This window comes from Phoenix dactylifera, chromosome 9 (assembly GCF_051530095.1).
Source record: "Phoenix dactylifera cultivar Ajwa chromosome 9, Ajwa_hap1_PhDact_Kaust_v1.1, whole genome shotgun sequence".
NCBI classification, from domain to species: Eukaryota; Viridiplantae; Streptophyta; class Magnoliopsida; order Arecales; family Arecaceae; genus Phoenix; species Phoenix dactylifera.
The window spans coordinates 26780169-26800691 of NC_143198.1; the positions used below are offsets into that span (position 1 = coordinate 26780169).

Below are 20523 nucleotides of genomic sequence, written 5' to 3' on the forward strand. Positions count from 1 at the left end.
ATCTATCTCGTTTTGGCATGTTTCAGCGTCAATCATTAAAAGCAAAACCATTAATTGGCTAAAATGTTTTGGCCTATCGAACACGAAATGACTATTTAGACTTTTCTGTAGGACAACTGGACAAGTGGACATTTAAACTGACAAATTTGTTTGCAAATATTCAACTCCTCCCTTATGATTCAGAATGTTTGATATACTCTTAAGGACCTTTCAGTAGAATTTTTTTCCAGGGCCGCCTAAAGAAAGATTCTGGAGAAGTAGAGCTAGGTGTTTTGATTTATCACTTTCGATGATGTGCAATCATGTCATGACTCTAGAAAGAGATGCTAAGTGACTTCAAAATCTAAGATCAAACGACTCATCATTAATTGTTTATAGCTTAACATAGAGCCTTTAATATAAAACTTTCAGATGATCTTGAGCTCCTTAGAATTTGAATATGCAGTTGATAAAACTTCTAGTCAAGAAATGACTTCACATAAATTAGCTGTCAAACCATGAGGAATAATCACAGTTATGTTTTTTTTTTTTTTTGTGATGAAAAGGGAGGCTTAGCCACCCAAAATTTATTGAAACTGAATTATTTACAGTAAGAAAGCTGATAGGGAAGAAGAAGAAGAGAATATACAGGATTGCTGTTAGGGTTTAGAACAGAAAGAAAAGTAGGTAGATGTGCAGCCGAAACTTTTAACCTTCTTGTTGCTTGAGGCTTAATCACAATTATCAATGCCAATTTAGCAGCAAAACCTTGAACATCTCATCATGGAAGAAGGAGAGGGCTTAGGCCTAGGGGCTCAAGATCTCAACCAGAGTTTGGCAGGCCTTGGTTCAAATTGGCATCACCCATGTACAACCCAAGTATATTTATCCACTATAGCGTATCAAGGGCATATTTTTCCTAACTATGATTGTTGACCTTCTAAAAGGCCTAAGCCTTGTTTCGTTCCGCTCACCATGTTTGATTTCATACACTGTAGTACCATCTGCTCATCCTATAATACTATGACATGCACCATAATCGTGGAGAATTGCTCCAATCTTTTCAGTGTGTTTGATAATTCTTTATGCCAGTGATTTCCATTACAGATTTGCTAAAAAATTGTCTGTATTAATTAAAAGTTAAGCATCTGCTACTGCTGGTAATACAAGACATTTTAAAATCACTTACATGTTATCTAGTATTTGGCATATGAAGATAGATGGCTGTGGTTAGTTCTGGTTTGCCAGCCTTACCTAGTTTGATCACATCAATTTGGAATTGGCAGCTATCTGTGCCCTTAAGTGTCCCAAAATTACCTTAATCCACCTACAAATCCTTTTTCTTTGCGTAGAGAGCAAAGTTTTTATCTCCATTGAGATGGCCGAGATCTTGGTTTGTATTAATAATGGGAACCCTCGAGGCAATATATATAAAATTCTCATTCCTTTCCTCAATCAACGTTAAATGATAAAATCCAGGATATCAGCTGATATGATATATTATAGCTCTCATTTTCAATCTATTTATTTTTAAAACATTTATTTTTAATTAAAAATCTTGAAATTAATTTTTAAATGTAATTTTAATCTACTGTATTGGCTAATATTTCGATATTTGGTCCCAAAATATCACCCAGGATCTAGAAAAATCATGGTTCTCTCCAAATTTCATCATTTACTATATTGGCCAAGATAAGCTAAGTTCTCGATTTATCTCCGTCTTGACCACTTATGACAATAATTTATAAATCAAAATTTTACTTTGATATAGAGAAATTTTGTTAATTATTACACCTCCTGTCACTACAAGCTTTCCCCTCTGTTAATTTTCATTTTTTTGCTTGCATTTTCTATCACTTAGGACTTTCCCTTCTTGCCTAAATTTTTGGCAACGGTCCAAAGCTAATCTACTCAATCGAGCCTTACTAAATTTTCATTGGACACGCTCAAACCAATTCGATTAATTCTTTTTATGGCAAATTTTATCTTACATAACTTTTAAAAAAATGTTGATATGGACACTTGGTTGTCTTTCTTATAGGCCCATATCAGCTAATATGAAGCTGTGCAATTTTCTAGTCGATACATGCATTTAACTAAAAGCAGTCTTGGAAATCAATAAAAGATTTCTTGTTTTGTGCACATAATATGCCTCAGTTATCATATATAAATACCTTACAGCTAGAATAGCTTGTAAGCCTAAAAGAAAGCAATGTTAAATTCAATAAATGAATTCCTACTTTTATATCATCCTAATTATCAAATTAAATAATATAAATTGATTCTTTATAATAAAAAAATGTCTAAATGCCTTCTCACCAAGTTTAAATCATCATACTTTTCATGAGGGCAATTGTTTGAATGCCTTATCCCAAATTCCGAATTCAAGTAAAAAAATAAAAACAAAATCTCATTCTGGAATAACCATAATGATTAATCTAAAAGAGCAAGCTTTCCTACTTACGTGGTAGTAGTTGTAGATCGAAGTATCAAAAAAAAAAAGTACAAGCAGCAAAGCTAGAACTATTTGCCAGCTTGGGTAGATCCTCCTCATCTAAATTGAATTTCTGATCAAATTTTTTCTTAAATTTCCTCCCCCCTCCCCCCTCCTTTTTTTTTTCTTTAATTTCCACACCACATAATATCTTGCTGCGAATTCAGCTTGCAATGTTCATTACAGGTCCTTGGTATTTTTCCCCAGAAAAAAGAAAAAAATTAAGGTATATTGCAAGCTAAATTTGCAGGAGGCTTCATGATGTAGCCCAACTACCCAAGCTCCTTTCTTTCATTCCTTTTGCATGCCCAACAAACTATCATATTCCACCACCATCTTCATCATCAAAGTTTTTTTTTTTTTTTTTAATTTCTTGTCATGAGGTTAGCGAGACATAGAATATGTCCTAAAGAGCTCTCATCATGCACCCAATTGGTCAACACCAAGAATGCTACATGCAAACCACACCATGGTCGTGGGGCCATCACATATGGCTTGTTTGTGGCCCCCATTGCTCGTATGTTCATCACCAACTCCACTCACAGGCAAAAATACAAGCATAATGTCCCTCCAGAGCTTGAATCATTTCCTGAACAAATGTGGTCCCATTAAGGCCCTGTTTGGGGAGCTTTTGGAGGGCCAAAAAGAACTTTCTGGCCCTCCAAAAATACTTTTAGATAAAAAATGGTGTTTGGTAAAATATTCGGAAAGCTGTTTCAGCTTTTGCGGGAAGCTGAAAACAGCTTTTAGGAGAAGCTCCAATTTGGAGCTTTCCAAAATGTTGTTTTCAGCTTTATCGGGAAGCTCTATTTTTGACCAAAATACCTCTATTTTAAAAATAAATTTTCTCCCCAAAATCTCATCTTACCGCCTGTTCCTCTCCCCCCGCCGCAGCCCCTCCCTTTCCCTCGCCGCCGCAGCCCCTCCCTCCTTCTCCCTCTCCCCCGCCGCGACACCCCCTCCCTCTCCCCCGCCGCCGCAGTGCCGCACCCCCTCCAGCGTCGTCGGCCACGTGAGAGGAGAACCCTTCCCAGGGGGCCAACCGCGGCCGCCGAGACTGCCGCATGCGCCGCCAGCCATGGCCCCCTCCCGCGGCCGCCGCGGCCTGGCCCCCTTCCGGCACTGCTGACCACGCGGGAGGAGAAGAACGAAGAGGAAGAGAGAGGAAGGAAGGAGAAGAAGAGAAGAGAAAAAGAAAAGAAAAAGAAAAAAAAAAGAAGAAAAGGAAAAAAAAAAAGAGAAGAAAAGAAATAAAAGAAAAGAAAAGAATAAATAAATAAATGCATAAATAAATATATTTCAATGAATAAATATTTATATCATAATACATTAATATGTTATTTTAAATAATTTAATATTATGTTATATTATGAGAAATTAATTAATACTAATAATTATAATATTTTATATCTTTATTATTATATTATACTATAAATATAATATATATTACATTATATCATAATATATTAATATGCTATGTTAAATAATTTAATATTATATTATATTATAGAAAATTAATTTACTCTAATAATTATATTACCATTATGCTATGCTATGCAATGTCATATTAAAATATTATAATAATAATATTTATATTATAGTAATATTATACTATATCGTATATTATATATTAATATATGTTATGTTTTGTTATGCTCTATTGTATAATACTATGCAATATCCTTTATGGTAATTTTGTTATATAAAAGTAGTTTCTCAATTTGTTTACCAAATATATGTTAAAGTGCCACCGCACTTTAAAAATATAGTTACCAAACAGCAAACAGCAGCTCTACTTCTAATAGCTCAACTTCCGAGGCGTTCCACAGGTCACCGCACTCAATGACAGGTACTGCCCAACCTCCCATGCTTCATCCACTGATGTTGATTGTGTGCATGCATGAGGTGTCAGTCCGATAGTGTTTGATCATCCTAAGTGAGTGCTGCCTTCGGCACATGTGATGCCGAGTTGCGGCCAGCACTGGGACCCAGGGATCCGTCCTTCGAAGTGGCTTTCCAACGGCTAGTTGAGATAGGGTGCTTCAATATTTTGGGTTTAGAGATGTTGGCCCCCCCAAGGCACAAAAGGACCGGGTGTTTGTCTTTGGATCTTAGCTGGATCCATGGTCGAGGCAATCCCATTAAAAAAAAAATTAGTCGAGGACAGAACCTGTCATTGTCCTTTAAATATTGATTAAAGTAAACATTGATGCAGCCAGGAAATTGATGATGTTTTGTACGTGATCTTTAAATATGAAAGTGATAGAGAACGTGGGTGACTTGGAGCATGGAACGATGCCTACCATGAACTGGGACGAATAATATAAAATAACCAAGATTAGCCCTGGTTTAGAGGGTGCTGAGTCCTCGTACCTTTGTTTACTATTATAAAGTGAATGCGTGGGATATGAGTCTACCATCACTTATACATAAGAGAATTGAAATTACTATTTCTATTCTCTTTTTTTACCTATTTGACTCGTCTCTGCATCCAATCTCTCACATGCGAAGCAGAGATGATGGGCTAACAAGCTATAGTTTTTTTTTTTTTTTTTTTTTTTTTACAGCTCAGAATATCTGAGTTTCTATTCTGCTCAGATAGCATCTCGTATGATATTTTTCAGCTGAAAGCCTCCACCCCTGAGCTTTTTCAAGGTCAACTTCGATGGATCTATATTTCGGACGGAGGCACGAGGGGAGGTGCGCGTTTTGTCATCAAGAATCCGAATTTTTGGACGGTGGCAGCAGGTGGCTGTCAGTTATTTGACATTTCAGTCTCCAGTGCAGGCTGAGGTCTGCTTGGGCAAGTTTTCGACATGCGCGGCAAATACTACATGCCAGCTCAGTCATTCTGGAGGATGACTCGGCCACGGTGATCAATTAAATCCAAAGTGGTCCGAGGGGTGTTAACTTGGACCACCCTTTACTTCGAAACATCTAGATAATGGTGAGGGATGGTAGGGCCTTTCAGGCCAAACATGTCTTTAGAGAGGCCAACGGGGTTACAGATTAAGTAGCTACTTATGTGGCCAGTCATGCTGCGAGCACCTTGTGGGTCGGAGAAGGGGAGTTGCTTCGGCACTACACGATCTTTTGTTTTTTGATTTTATTGTGTATCTTCATCCCTGTATTGTATGATATACCTACCAAAAAAGCCAACAAAAAAAAAAAACAAAAACAAAACAAAACAAAATAAAACGAAAACAAAGCTACAGTTTTGCAGCAACACATGTTGCATGGATTGCAGGGTCCTACGCGCAAAACTATTTCAGATGCTAGCCTAAATTTTCCAAAGAAGCTTTTTGCATGAGCCTACCTCTGTTTATTATTTCTCGTAGCCACATATACTATCTAAATCAACACAAGTCGGCCTGCCTTTGCATCAATTAATTCCAACCTGACCTGATAAAATTTCGAGCTTATAAAGAGAATAGATGGCGTTACGGAATCATGCATGTAGTGAACTGTAGTGCTCGTGGCTTATAAAAGAACAAATACAGAGCTACTCTCGGAAAAAAGGAGCAAATGCAGGGCATTTGGTAACATGAGCAAAGGAATAGAAGTTACATGACTACCTTAGTGCTGGCGAACATGTCATCGAAACTTCTCTTAAGAATCAAGTCTCACGTTACCAAACTTCTTTGAAATCTCCATCTCAGAACCACCTAACTTCCCACAAACATCGGTGGCCTGCAACCATTCCTTAAGACTGGAACGAGCACCTCCGAAAATGACAAAGAGTTGCCATCACAAAGCAATCCCACCATCCCTTCTTGTTATTTTTATTCAAAGGAACGGCATGGTTTGGTCCAACACATCCATCATAGGCTTACTCCATAGACACAAAGATTTACACCCGGAGGGTTGGCACCGACCAGATATCTAGATACTGCAAAATTTTTCTTGTCAATCTTCGACACCTTGGCTTATGTCCAAGTTATGGCCTTATTTTTCTTGTTTTTGTTTGTCATGAATCATACCGACTGCGAAATCTTGAAGTATGTGATGTCGAGGTTGGTAATTCTCGGTGGCGTAGAACATGGATCAGTTTGCTCTTGCTGTAGTAAGAAATAATTAGCCACGACATAGGTTCGGGTTGTGTCTTTGCGCGAAAGTGAAAAAATGATTTGCCTTCTATCATGACATCAACAGTTGGATCATATGATAATCATTTTGAGATCTATGCAAGATGCGATCCAATGGTTGACGTTGTGAAAAAAGATAAAAGATACAACCTATACACCCTGACATATGCAAAACCCTTGCCAATATTACTAATAAAGTGTTGCTATTCAACTTAGAAGCATTTGAAGGTCTCTGATACCTTTGCCTCTCTATGGAAGTTGGATACCCTTGTAAATTTTCTCCCTCTCACACACGCAGCAAGAACAGAAATTAACACTTCACTTGATTCATTACTTAACTATTTCAGTAGTAAAAATAGAAATCTCAATACTCTTTTTTTTAAAAAAAATTAAGGGGAATCTTGAAGTGTCAATACAATCTCTTATTTAAGAAAAATCTAACAGTAATGTTATATTAGGAAAATGTAGGAAGAAATTATTCATCCTTTCCTCATGTGCATTGGACATGCTCAATGCTAGTGCCCCCTAAATAAAAATTTTAATGATATCATATACTTGAAGTGATTATGAAATTCATGCATTTGTCATGGTGGAAATTTATGTGCAAGAAAAAAGATGTTATTCATGTCTTGATAAATTATGCGTCATATGACTGTTTTATGCTTACATCAAGCATTTAAGAGATGTTGCAATGCACTATGTGCTCTCCGAAATATGACCCATGTATTAGAGGAAATATTGGAATGATATATCAGGTGAGATGCTAGACTAATTTTAAATAGATAATATAGAAGATCATATCAATTATAGTCCTCCTTTATTTCCCTTTCATTTTGGGCCCTTTCTCTTTAAATACACAAAATTTACAAGCTCTCTCTTTCATCCATGGAAGGGACGTCACAAAAAAATGTGGGCAAACATTTAAGCACAAAAAAAGGGTTTTACAAATGGCATGTATGACAGAACGAGGATCATGATTCATTATGGAAAATGACCATGAAAGAGCTAATCAGTGCATATATATTAGAGCTAACACTTAATTGCATGTGGTTCTTAGTCCCCATAAAAGCACATAGAACAAATCTACAAAATACCTAAAAGCCAGCTTCATACAATATATTATCATATCAGATGTTTAAAATTAGTTTGCTAAAAGTTTTCAACCACAATTTTCTTGATTTTATTGATCAATAACTATGAAAACAATTTTTGACATCTGGGTCGAGATATGGACTTTACCACGATGATGCTTGTCTTGAGCCAAGTTGGCCAGGGGGCCTGAAGGACCTTTCAGTCATTTGGAAAAACGGCAGGGGGCTACACCATCCATTCATTCTCCGGGCTCCACTTTTCTTTTAAACCCCTTTCCACAATAAATCAACGAGTTGCCGATTCGAGGTATGCATGTCCGTCTTAAACCCCCAAGAAAAATCGTCCGGAAAGGCAAAAAGAAAAAGGACAAAAAAAAGCTGGCGCCCGCTGACTGCTCGAGAGGCAATGCTTCTACCCGCACAGCCGAAGATCGTCTCCAATCTCCCCTTTCTCTCTCTTCGCATCACTAAAGAAGATAGAAGCAAGCGAGAGAGGGAATAAACCCCCCAAATCCGAAGCGGAGCTCTCTCATTCTTTCTCGGATGGAGGAGCTGCTGGCCTCCCGCCCCGGCGGCACGGCAGCCTCCAAGAAGGCGGCCGCGGTGGCGAAATCGGCCTACGACGATGTGTTCGGCGGGCCGCCGCGGTACGCAGTGCCGTTCGCCTCCCGACTAGACGACTACTCCGAGATCTTCGGCGGCCTCGCCGGCCTGTGCTCCATCCCCGTGCTCGACCTCCCGCCGGCCATGGATGGCCTCGACGATTTTCTGGTCGACGCGCGGAGGTCCGGTTTTGATTATGCCAAGATTTTTGGAGGGTTCGATGGTGGGGAGTTTTGGGTTCCCTATCAGGAATTGTTCGCGGAGCCCAAAAAGGAGGAGGTTTCTTGTTCAAATGAGAGGTCTGGCCTTTCTTGTTGATTTCTTGATATTTTCGCGGAAAGTTTTTTTTCTTTTTAATCTTCTTTTTATTTGAATATTTGTAGACTTTAAATTCATGGTTAAGTAAGTCATCTTCTATAGAAATAAAAAATTTGTACGTTTGTGCTTTTAGTTGAATCAATTGTTTAAAGTGTATAATTAACTTAGGTTGTTGGGAGGGCTCATGCCCAATTTCTTGGTGAACCTAGCTGCCTTAGAGAGAAGTTTGTTCTTTTGCATCTAAATGGTCTTATGACATTTAGGCAACTGGGGGATTTATATGGAGCTAGCTGTTCGTTTCATGCAGGTAAATAAAGCATGAGTTCTGCTTCTTTATGTTGTATCTGGCCACTTCTATATTGCTTGGCTTAGAAAAGCAAAGATAGAGCAGGTTACCATGGAAGATTCTGTTTTATTATTTGTTCCCTCAATCCCTCTTCATGAGATGCTCCTCGTGTCATTTCATTTGAGAACATCTAATTGGATGGGGTCGCTGTTCCATGATTTGTTATGATAACTAGCTTTGTGCGGTGAAGAATCATTGGATTTATTGGGGATTAAGGATTTTTGACAAGTAGAGCAGCGAAGCAAACTGGCATCTTGTATACAAAGTAAATTGTGGAACAGGACATGAACTTTTGGTATCATCTTTAATTATATGTTAAATGTGATAGTCCTATTTGTCCTGTTCAAAGGAAAGTACAAGTTTGTTTAGTACAATGAATTTAGTCATCTCCATATCATTTTGGATTTCTCGACAAATATAATTTGTTTTGCTATGTCAGGTATGGATATGAATGTTGCAGACAATTCTAAAGGGCTAAAAGAGAGGAGACAAAAGACTGCTTAGATGGAGTGTGGGAAGGGAGTTGAAAAAGCTTTCCATCTCAGAGCGCTTAGCCTAAGATAGCACCTAAATAGAAAATAGAAAATAGAATTGATATAACTGATACCAGATAGGAGGAATATAATGATTGACTTAATGGAATATTTTTACCCACCCTCTAAAATGGTAGAATTAGTTTATATGTATATTCAAATTTTTTCTTTTCCGACACTTGAACCTCCAGCTACTTTCTTCTTCCCCTCCCTTTTCTCCTTAGTTTTTCTTTTCTATCTTACAGCAGGCATCATCCTTGCGCCCCTTCCCTTATAGGATTTACAGCTTTTTTTTTGGCCCCCCAGATTAGCTTACCGTATGTGCAGACTTCGTTTTGCATATGGATTTTACCAAGTATATATGTCAAATAGCCATTAAAATATTTCAGGGTGATGGTCTAGTTGGCATGCATTATCTCATAGCTATGTTACATTAGCCACTTTTGGTTGATTTTCTTCCAAGAGGTATACGAGTTCATTATCTTCAACAAAACAAAGATGAAACCGGACTTCTCTAATTTGCTGCTAAAATCTTTTTCTCTCTCTTCTTACATTGCCTAGTCCTTCAAATTGTACTCCTTTTCTTTCACTTGTAGGGTATGATACCTTAGTTACCATATTTGGTGGTGGGTGCATAAGAGAATTCAGGTGTAGGGAAATAGATCGCTTCAAAAAATTAAAGAAAAAAAGACATAGAAAGCCTGCAGTATATAGTTTCTGGAGAGTTTCTGAAGTAGGTGCAGCACAATAAGTGGAAGTTTCCTACTACCAAGGGCCTAGCTCCCGTAACTTGGGTCTGGCTCGAGCTTAGATGGATAGTCTCCAGTAAGAATCAAGCTTGGCCTGAACTATGATATCTAAGCTAGAGCCTATCCTAAAAAATAATATCAAAGGTGTGGGAAATAAAGGTTCTGGTTTGGGACAGCCATAGTCATGGTCCTAGGTGGTGGGGTGGGGTAAGTTAATAGAGGTTGAGCAGAACAGCAAAGTTTGGCACATTGCCTTGTGGTGGTCTAAAAGAGGAGGAAGGAGTAGAGGAAAGGGAAGAGTAGAGGAGTAGGAAAAGGGGAATAAGGAGAAGATGAGAGAGGAGGAGGAGGTTAGGCAGCCAGATAATAATGAGTGAAGAATAGAGGGATAATAGTAACTTATACGTATTTTACTATAGCCATGCAAAACCGGCAAAATGAGACATCACACTACGTTCATGCATCAAAAAGATTTCCACTTTATTTTCTTGACCTATTTTATTTAATTGTTTCTTGATAATTCCTTATTTTAATTGATAGATTTTGGGTATTTTACAATGTCAACTGTAACTGTTGAAATATGGCCTAAACCATCAAAACTGCTGGAGCTAACAAATTGGAATTCATGTAGCCTGCATGACACTTAAGTGTCAGGAATCTTATGCTTGGGGTGCGACACCTTGGAAACTCATCTCTAAATCCAATTATTTGTTAAAAAAAATAATTTAAAAGATTAACTTCCCTGCACCTAATCTTCTTCTGCACCAGCATCCATTTTTGTACTAAAGGCTGAAATCGAAATTTAAACCAACTTTTCGAATCCTTCTTGCAAGTTCCCTTAAACCCTTTATTTTCCATTTCATCTCCTTTCTTTTTTACCTTGGTATGATACCTTTAAACCCTCATGGAGACACCCCAAAATCTGATTGAGCCCATTATTCATTGTACTGCAATCATATGGCACCTTATTATGCCCCTCTTTCGTCTTGTTCTGACATCCATAATTTGCTTGGATGAAGATCTTAGGAAAACAGAAATTTCTAGCAAACAAGATTTTTGACTTGTCTTTCTTTAAGATCCTTCCAAGACCAACTAAATGTTGGTTCCTCGTGTCTTAAATCTATGTCCATCTTCATTAATAACATTTACTTCAGAATCTGATGTCTACTATTCAAATTAAGTTAACTTTGAGTTATATAAAAAAAATTAAAAGTAAAAAAATGTTTGCACTTTTTTAACACTTTGGTCACCCTGGAAAAGAAGGCCATGTTGCCAGTATTTTCTTACACTAATTTGTTGTTTGAACACAATTATTGATTTTGTCTTGCCCAACATTCATCATTTACATTCTAATCCATTTTAAAATTTTTAAATCTGAGATTTCTCTTCAAAAATTGCTCAACTAATTTTTTTGCTTCTAGGTCAGAAGCTGTTGGATGCAGCCATAGAGTACTATGGTTGATCAGTGCAAAATTTAGTGAGGTAGCGACAACAATTGGGGATATGCTCTGTATCTTGATAATTTCCATATGCACTATAAGAGAAATTTGCATTAGATATCTTTTCTGAAACATATAAAACTCCTCCCTGTGTATTCTTGGAAAACATTAAAGAATACTCCCAAATATAATGTAACTAGAAAATGCTTATCGCATTCATGGACAGCATATATAACTGCTTTTAGAATATCCAAAAAAGAAGTCCTCTAATAGCTCTTATAGATTGGTAAAAATAGAAGTTCTGTACTTCCATTATCTTTCTGATGATTTTAAACTTGCAGTTTATCTGCTATTGGAACTAGGAAACTGTTGTTCAGTACATGTAAGAGATTTAATTGAGTCGTTTAGCTATCATGGATGTAGTTTTTTGCAGTTTTTCTTTTCTGAAACATATAAAACTCCTCCCTTTACATTCTTGGAAAACATTAAAGAATACTCCTGAATATATTGTAACTAGAAAGTGCTTACCACAATCATGGACAGCATAAATAGCTGTTTTTAGAAAATCAAAAAAAGAAGTCCGGTACCAACATAGTTCATATAGATTGGTGAAAATAGAAGTCCTGTGCTTCCATTTTGGATCTGATGATTTTAAACTTGCATGATTGAAACTATTGCACTTTAGAACTTTATCTGATATTTGAACTAGGAAACCATTGTTGAGTACATGTAAAACATTTAATTCAGTCATTTAGTTACCATGGTTGTAGTTTTTTGCAGTTTTTTACTTCTACCGGTATGGCAGCATCTTTGTTTTGCGTGAATTTTCTATAAATCTGATCATTTTGCTTCTTCTGCCTGTTTTCCATTTAATAGAGAACAAAGAAGAACTGGATCTGGTCCACGGGGGACAGAAGTATCTGAATTTCCTCCAAAACATCCTAAAGGAGATAATATGGCATGCGCAGAAGAGGATCGATTCTCATCTAACTCTAACCATCCAGATCATGGCTTAAAACAGTTGAACATGTCATATAACAAGACAAGCCAAGGAAACATAGAAAGTGCAATAAGCGGGAGAACACATGTAACTCAACTTCATGCTGTTCCTGGATTTGCCGTTGTGATTGATGGTTGCAACCCCCTGCAGAATAATGTAAGCAACAATCCTCCTGACATGGTCAATGGTGAGCTAGCTGATCTGGATCAAGGAAAAAAAGTTCTGCCAACCTCGTCTGCTGACAGTACAAAGAGTACAGGAAGTGACTTGAAAGCAGATCAGAAATTGTATGCAACTAAATTTTCTGCCTCGCAAAATGATCATGTAAAAGCGAAGCACCATTCATGCTCTTCTAGCAATCAATCAACAAGCACGGTAGATGTTTCTTCTGCAGATGCTATGTATTTAACCATATCTGATATTAGTCTTCAGACAGAACCCTTGCAAGTCCCACCACCATCAAGGCGACCACCTAAGTTATTTAATAAGCAGGGGCTTTCCTCAATGAAGACATATGCAAATGCTGGAACTGATCTAGATGATGTAAAACTACGTAAACCCATTGCAAGTCATCAAACTCGATATTGTGTGGCCTCTTCCAAAAACCATGCACATCAGGAGTCTGTGAAGGGAAGCTCACCTTTTTTTGATGTGGATGTGGATGCTAGTTCAGCTGCTGCAGCTTCTGCCACTGCTATGAAAGAAGCAATGGAACTAGCTCAAGGTAGATTAAAAAGTGCAAAGGAGTCGATGGAGAGGAAATGTGATAATCTTCAAAGCCGCAAGTTGGGTCATTATGATGTTGTAAAATGTAAGGGAAGGAAGGTGGACCATGCTGCCCAAGAAGTAGAAAGCTTCAATCAAGTGCGAACTCAGAAAACATTGGTAAAGGAGGATAAAAAGACTGATGACATTTCTTCAGAGGACAGACCTGAAGTCATAAGTGCAACCAAGAAAACTCTGGATTATGAAGAGAAAGGAAGGCATGTACTATCAGCTGAAGAGGATCAACGGTCAATGCAAGGGAATAGTTTTAAATTTTCTGAAGTGTCCCATAAGTTGGAAAAGAATTCTGGAAAGTGGAAAACAGATAAAGAATTCAATGAACTGATAAATGATGAGAAGAATGATAAAATGGTCAGAGAGGTCTTTGCTCAGAATATTATTGCGAAGAATACAAACAAAACCACAATGATTAGTGAAGACACAGAAAATGTGAATAAAGATGCCAGATGGGCTTATGAGTGTAAAGGAAACGGGCAGTTGAGAGAAGATGCTGGAAATAGTGAAAGGACAGAAAATACTATGAAATTGAAAGATAGTAATGTAGCTTGCAGGGAGGAAGAAATCAAGGAGGTGCCAGATATGATTCCTTGTGTGCATGAAGAGAGAACAATTATGCTAGAAGAGGATCAGGATCCTGATAAAGAGGAAAATGAAAACCCAAGGAAGGTTCAAGAGGCCAGTGTTCATGAAGAAGAGATAAAGAAACGATTTACTAGTGACGAGGCTCGTGCATGTGAAGAGAGTGAAAAGACATTGAAACCTTTGGATGATGCTTGTAAGTTTGAGGGGAATTATGCCAGTGGAAATGAAGAAAGAAAGTTGGAAGCTGCTAAAGAGGCTTGTGAAGGTGAAAACAATGAGGAGAAATTAAGTACAACTGACGTAACTTGTGTACCTTCTGAGCATGAAGATAATTTGCATGTGGACAGCAGAACAGGTATTCAGGCTGAAATCGAGAAGGAAATTAACGTCCCTCATGGATCATACATGTGGGAAGGAGGGGAGAAACTGGAAGCAGCTCAGGCAGCTAGTAAGTGTGAAGATTCTGGAAAGGAAAGAATAAAAGGAAATGTTGAATGCTGTTATGCAGAAAACAAACATAGATCAGAAGACACCTGGGTGCTGCATGAGCTGGAAAAAAGTAAAAAAGTAAATGTGACTCAAGAGGCATGTTTGCGGGTGAAAGATGAGTTAAAGCTCAAAGTGGATCCAGAAGCTGATAAGCTGGAAGGGGATTTGAAGGAACAGAAAACAGCAACAGGGGCCATGGGGCATGAAGAACAAGAGAAGAAAACAGGATCGGCAAAAGAGCCATGCTGGCAAGATTGCAATGAAACGAAAATGGCAGATGCTCAACTGGAATTTGTGCAAAATGACAAGAAACAAGAGGGAGATCAAGTGCTGCTTCAGCTGGGAAATGAGCAGACTGTATTTGTAAGTGACCATGGAGAGAGGAGAAGTAAGGATGTTAAAGAAGTTCATGTGGCATCTGATATTATTGAAGAAGTTAAAAAATTGAATGGAATTCGAGGGATCTTCAAGAGGTCTGTAGACAGAGTTATGGAAGATACTCAACAAGATTGCTTGTTGGCTAAGAAAGGTGAAATACCAAATTCAGCTAAAGATGGTATGGCGAGTAGTGCTTTGGCTTCTGATAGATCTGATAAAACTGCTAACAATTTTCATAGAAGAGAAGAAAGGAAAAATGAAAGAAGAATAGAAAGAGAAACAGATCAAGTGAAAGAGGAGGCAAGAAACTTCGAGGAAGAGAAAGAGAGGGAGAAAGAAAGAGAAAAGGACAGATTTGCTGTTGAAAGAGCTACCCGTGAAGCACATAAGAGGGCATTTGCTGAAGCCCGGGAAAGGGCAGAAAGGATGGCAGTGGAGAGGGTCATTGCTGAAGCTAGACAACGAGCACTAGCAGAGGCCCGAGAGAAAGCAGAGAAGGCTTCTCTTGAAGCTCAGGAAAGATCACTAGCTGAGAAAGCTTTGAGAGAAGCTAGATTGAGGGTGGAGCGTGCTGCAGTGGAGCGAGCAACTGCAGAAGCTCGGGATCGTGCTGTAGAAAGAGCACTTGCTGAAAAAGCTGCTTCAGAAGCAAGAGAACGCATGGAGAGATCTAATGCTACTTCTAGGGACAAGATGAGGAAAGATAATGTGGCAGAGGATGATTTTAAGACCAGAGATAAGGTAGATAGTGGAATGAGGCTAAAACCTGGCTTGTGCACAAGTAGAATTATAATATATAGTACCTCTCTAATTCTGGCTTCATATTTTCAGTTTAGCTGTTCTTAAACTGTATGGCATTGGTTAACTGATTGATGTACCATGGCAGGACATGCAGGATGTTGCATATTTTCAAAGTAGAAGTTCTTCTGGCAGTTGCCAAATATATTCAGATTTTAACAGTCAAGGTGATAAACACTTCTTTTTGATATTTCCCAGTGCCATCTATTTATACCATTTTGCCGTGATGATGCATTTCCATGTCTCTTCTCCTCGATTTAATTACACTATCGTTTTCTAATAATTAATTTTGAAACAGATGAGGGTGAATCAAATTTAAGATATAAAGCAAGACTTGAGAGGCATCAACGGACAGTTGAACGTGCAGTATGTGAATTTCTAAAATTTTCATGCTTTTCTATGCTATTGGTCAATTTTTTGTTTTAGTTTTGATTGCCTATGACTTTCCTTAATTATTTGCATTGCTATTTTCAGGCAAAAGCTCTTGCAGAAAAGAATAGGCGTGACCTTCTGGCACAAAGAGAGCAGGCAGAAAGAAATGTAATGACTTAATTCATGAAGGTATTTTAGGACTAGCAGTATATTGCACTTCTTTCAGTGACCATCCTTGTGTGAACTGTGGTTGCAGAGGTTAGCAGAGTATCTGGACGCTGAAGTCAAGAGATGGTCAAATGGAAAAGAAGGAAATTTGCGGGCTTTGTTGTCAACACTGCAATATGTAAGCATTTTTTTGTCTTTGATTTTTTTTTTCCATATATATGGAAGCATCACGTAACTTTTTCGCTATGCCAGCTGCTTTCTTAGCTTGAAAATTTTTAGGATGAATGGTTAAACTACTTTTTCACTAGAATGAGGAACCAAGTGCCTACACTGAAATTCTTAACAGTTGGATTTTCCTGAGGAGCAGAGCTAAGAAAAGGTTGTAACCTCTTATGTGCCAAAAGAAGTTTAGGTCTAATCTTCATGCTTATCTACTAGTAAAAAATTAAAGTGTAAAACATTGCCATATTTAAGTATATTATCGCTTAAATTTATAGACCGCTGCTGGCACGGTACAAGTTCATTCAGATTCCATTATATCTTTAGACAGGTTTGAAGAATTATTTATTTTATCCTTAACTAAAACTCTTTTTTGACATCAAATTCGTTCATGCAACTTTAATGCAGTTAAATATTTGAGGTCCACCTTCAGTGTTGCACAACTCTATGTTATGGATATTTCATGTATTGAAGTTAAAAGAAAATGGGCCAATATAGTCCTGCATTTCTCTTATAAAAAGAATGTGTAAGCTGAAAGCTGCAAGTATACGAAACCATGTATACAACATTTAGTGGGTGAATGAAACTAACGATGAATGAGCTCGGCCTGGAAGTGAAAGGATGTTGGTTTGGAGTTCTGGAAAGTGAATGATGTTGGTTTGGAGTTTTGGAAAGTGGATGTATTAAATAGTCTTCTATATATAATCTTGCAGTTAGTAATTTTACTAACATAGATTAGTACTTTCACTAACATATGCATGAAATATACCATGCCTGAAAGAGAATTCTTGCCCTAATCTGCTTCTGTAGAGCTTCTATTCAGTAGGTGCTTATCTGGATTTTTTCTGATATAATAGGAAGATTACGTGATTCCTGGGGAGTCTTTTATTTTGTTCAAGTCTTCATGGTAGCATTATTTATTTTCGTAAAAAGTTTTCGACTCCTACCAAGTTCTGTTATGACAACAAAATTTCCGCACAACCTTTCACTTGTTTGTGAATTTCAGTCTGCATTAGCAGCTAACAAGACTTTGATAAGCATGTACTGTGGCAATGTTTTCACTTGATATTTTAATTGGCAGATCCTTGGGCCTGAGAGTGGCTGGCAGCCAATTCCATTGACAGATGTTATTACAGCTCCTGCTGTAAAGAAAGCTTACAGGAAAGCTACCCTTTGCGTTCATCCAGATAAATTGCAGCAGAGGGGTGCTAGCACTCAACAGAAGTACATTTGTGAGAAGGTTTTTGACCTCCTTAAGGTATGTTTCTGATTAGGCTTGTCTTTTCCTGATTATGTAATTTAAAAACTTTTTTCATCTAGTAGTAAGATTCTTTACCCATGTTTATGATATTTGCAGAAAAGTATTACTATTATTCATGATTTCTTTGAGTAATCACAGTTAGTTTCTGACTTGTTTGGGGCAATTATGAAGCTGGATGCTGGTACAAGAAATCTGCATTTAAGAGAATATGCATTGAAGCATAAAAGATGTTAAGATGTCATTTTACATTTATAAACTCAATTGTTTTGAATTGTGACAATTGCCTTTATATTAGGAGTTTGTATGTCTTCTCTACAAAATACCCTGTTAATGGTTGCTGGCTAGATGATGATGCATAAAAGATTTGATGACAGAGTTGAGCTTTATAGACATCAGGCATTATATCGATACAAGTGGACTAAAACTTGTACAGCAATTTTATAAAATATTTTAGAATATGGAAGTGAAGAAAATGCCTGATTAAAGTAATTGTAAAAAAATGCTCAGTTAATTAAATTGATAAATAAAAACCAGAAATTAGGTTAGTAGTTCATCAGAACTTGAATCTTGGCTATACTTTCATATGTTATATTATTAAAGAATAACGATATAATCAAAACAAAGGAAAAAGAGACAGGAAAAAATGAGTCTACAAACTTGAACTTGGTTGAGACAAGCTACTTTAAATTCTTCTTCTTCGTCATCATCTTCTTCTTCAGGAATACTACTAATAGGCCTTCAATCATCTTTCAAGGAAATTGACAAAACAAAAGCAAGCAATATATGTCTGAATAAGAAACAAGTTAACTCAGCGTCTCATTATTCTGTAACATGTTGAAAACTTGTCGAAAACCAACCAGAACAAAGATAAGGAGTTCAGAAGTGATAAATAGAAGTCCTCTTTGAGGTAGCTGAGTTGCGATTTCATCTCTTTCTGCAAAATGAAGCAAATTGAGTTTCCATTAGTGTTTTGCAATAGAAGTGGAGAAATAGACGGATTCTTAGCGGACTTTAAAATTAGGAATGAGAAATATTCAGAAGATTTAAGGGATTTCAATAGGAGTATTGCGGGAAAGGATCAAATGTTCCAGCTAACAGAAGCTTAAATTTAGTAACTGGAATCCAAGCAGGCAAGAGTATCATGTAGACTTATGGAGACAGAGATGAAAGGTAGACGAGAATATAGAGAGACTACCATATATTATTACCCAAAAAAGAATAGGTGGAGCTCTGCATCTTCCCTTCCTGCTCCTACGTATCAAAAGAAATGGAGGACATTATATTTGCGTATCTGAGAGATCCATTATCTTGTATATTAATTAGAGCAACCTTATGCAGACATGGTGCAGTTTTATCTTTTGGCCAGCCTACAGGGACATCCTTCTAACTGGAAGAGTTAGAAAGAACTGACTATCTCAGGACATTGTATAATTAGCTAGATTCGTGATTAGTTAATTTATATAGGAAACTGTGGAAATCATATCGATAGAATGAAGGTGCAGGGCAATTAGGTAGAACCACCTTCTGTAGCATATGAAAGTCAACAGTGAAGAGGAAAACAGACTTGCCATCTTACCCTGGCTGCAATCTTGGACTTTCATCTTTTAAGTTGTTATTCTGGTTCCAGAAGTACGTCTTTGGTTGCACAATTTACAAGACTGCATGATTCTGCAAATTGTGCTCCCATAGGTTCTCTTCTGAGTTGTACAGTTTCAGTTTTATATTCAGGAAAACTAGCAGCTCATTTTGGGATGTGAAATACTCACAGGAAAGAGAGCACTGGATTCAGGTCATGTCACTAAACACTATGACATTTCTGGGGTGGATGTGCATCCAAAAGAATTTTTAAGCACAGCCTTTGTTAAATTATGGTCGTTACAGTTCATGTAAGGTTCACACTCTATTTAGGGTATAGCTTCTATGTTATTCTCTCCAACCATATTGCACTAAGTGGTTTCGGTGGATCGGCAGATTAGGCTTCTATAGTCGTCTATTTGTGCATCATTAAAAGTTGAAGTTTGCGCGTGATTTTGCTGGTCAGTACTTGTATTGTCAAGTATGGCCTTGTATAAGAATCAGTCACAAAATATGATTAATAATGCCAACCCAAGCCTTGTATATAATGAATTGGTGCATTGTGACACCACATATGCTTCCATTTATTCTATGAGAATGAAAATGATTCTATGTCGGTGTATAGGTTGGTTGTCTCTACATATGCCACTAGGTGTGGTTCTTCATTGGAAAATGAGCCCTTTTGTAGCTATGCAGAGGATTGCTTCGCTTTCTTCTCTTGTTTATGTTCATTTGCTTAATGAGTTTACTTGATTATATTATTATAGCTTATATGTGCAAATAAATAATGGTTGGTAAGGAGTCTTGCTCGTACAAATTGAAACCTTCTTATCTTTATGCTGTTTTGGTTCTGTGCCCAAGTTGAAAGCATATACTGCAACATCTATTCTACATTTTATAAAGTTTATATGCAGATAAAGCTCTACATAGCTATAGAAAAGTTTTACATGCATGATATCATATCACCATCATATTCTCTCATATTTACACTACTTTGAGAGTTATGCAGGAAGCTTGGAATAGATTCAACTCAGAAGAGCGATAGCAGATGGAATAGGTACTATATATTGTTCATAGTTCAAGCTCTAGGTGACGTAGAGTAAGAGGCAATGTAATTTTGGTCCAACAAGTTTGATAACATTGCTAAATTATAATCATTCTTTTGCATTTATATGTGTAGTTTCAAGAAATTTATATTAGAATTTAAGTCCTGCTCCAACCAGATATAACAGATAGCAAAAGGCGTTTCCAGAGCAAT

At 37.3% G+C, this 20523-nt stretch overlaps 1 protein-coding gene across 1 annotated transcript; it reads left to right on the forward strand.

Moving 5' to 3' along the window:
• The first annotated feature begins 7940 nt into the window (after positions 1 to 7940).
• On the forward strand, positions 7941 to 20522 carry LOC103714987 (uncharacterized). Its single transcript, XM_008802485.6, has 8 exons — positions 7941 to 8551; positions 12514 to 15613; positions 15759 to 15837; positions 15969 to 16036; positions 16145 to 16210; positions 16299 to 16388; positions 17511 to 17687; positions 20275 to 20522. The coding sequence occupies exons 1-8, from the start codon at positions 8193 to 8195 to the stop codon at positions 20308 to 20310; spliced, it is 3975 nt and encodes a 1324-aa protein (XP_008800707.3). The 5' UTR covers positions 7941 to 8192; the 3' UTR covers positions 20311 to 20522.
• Position 20523: the final 1 nt, after the last annotated feature.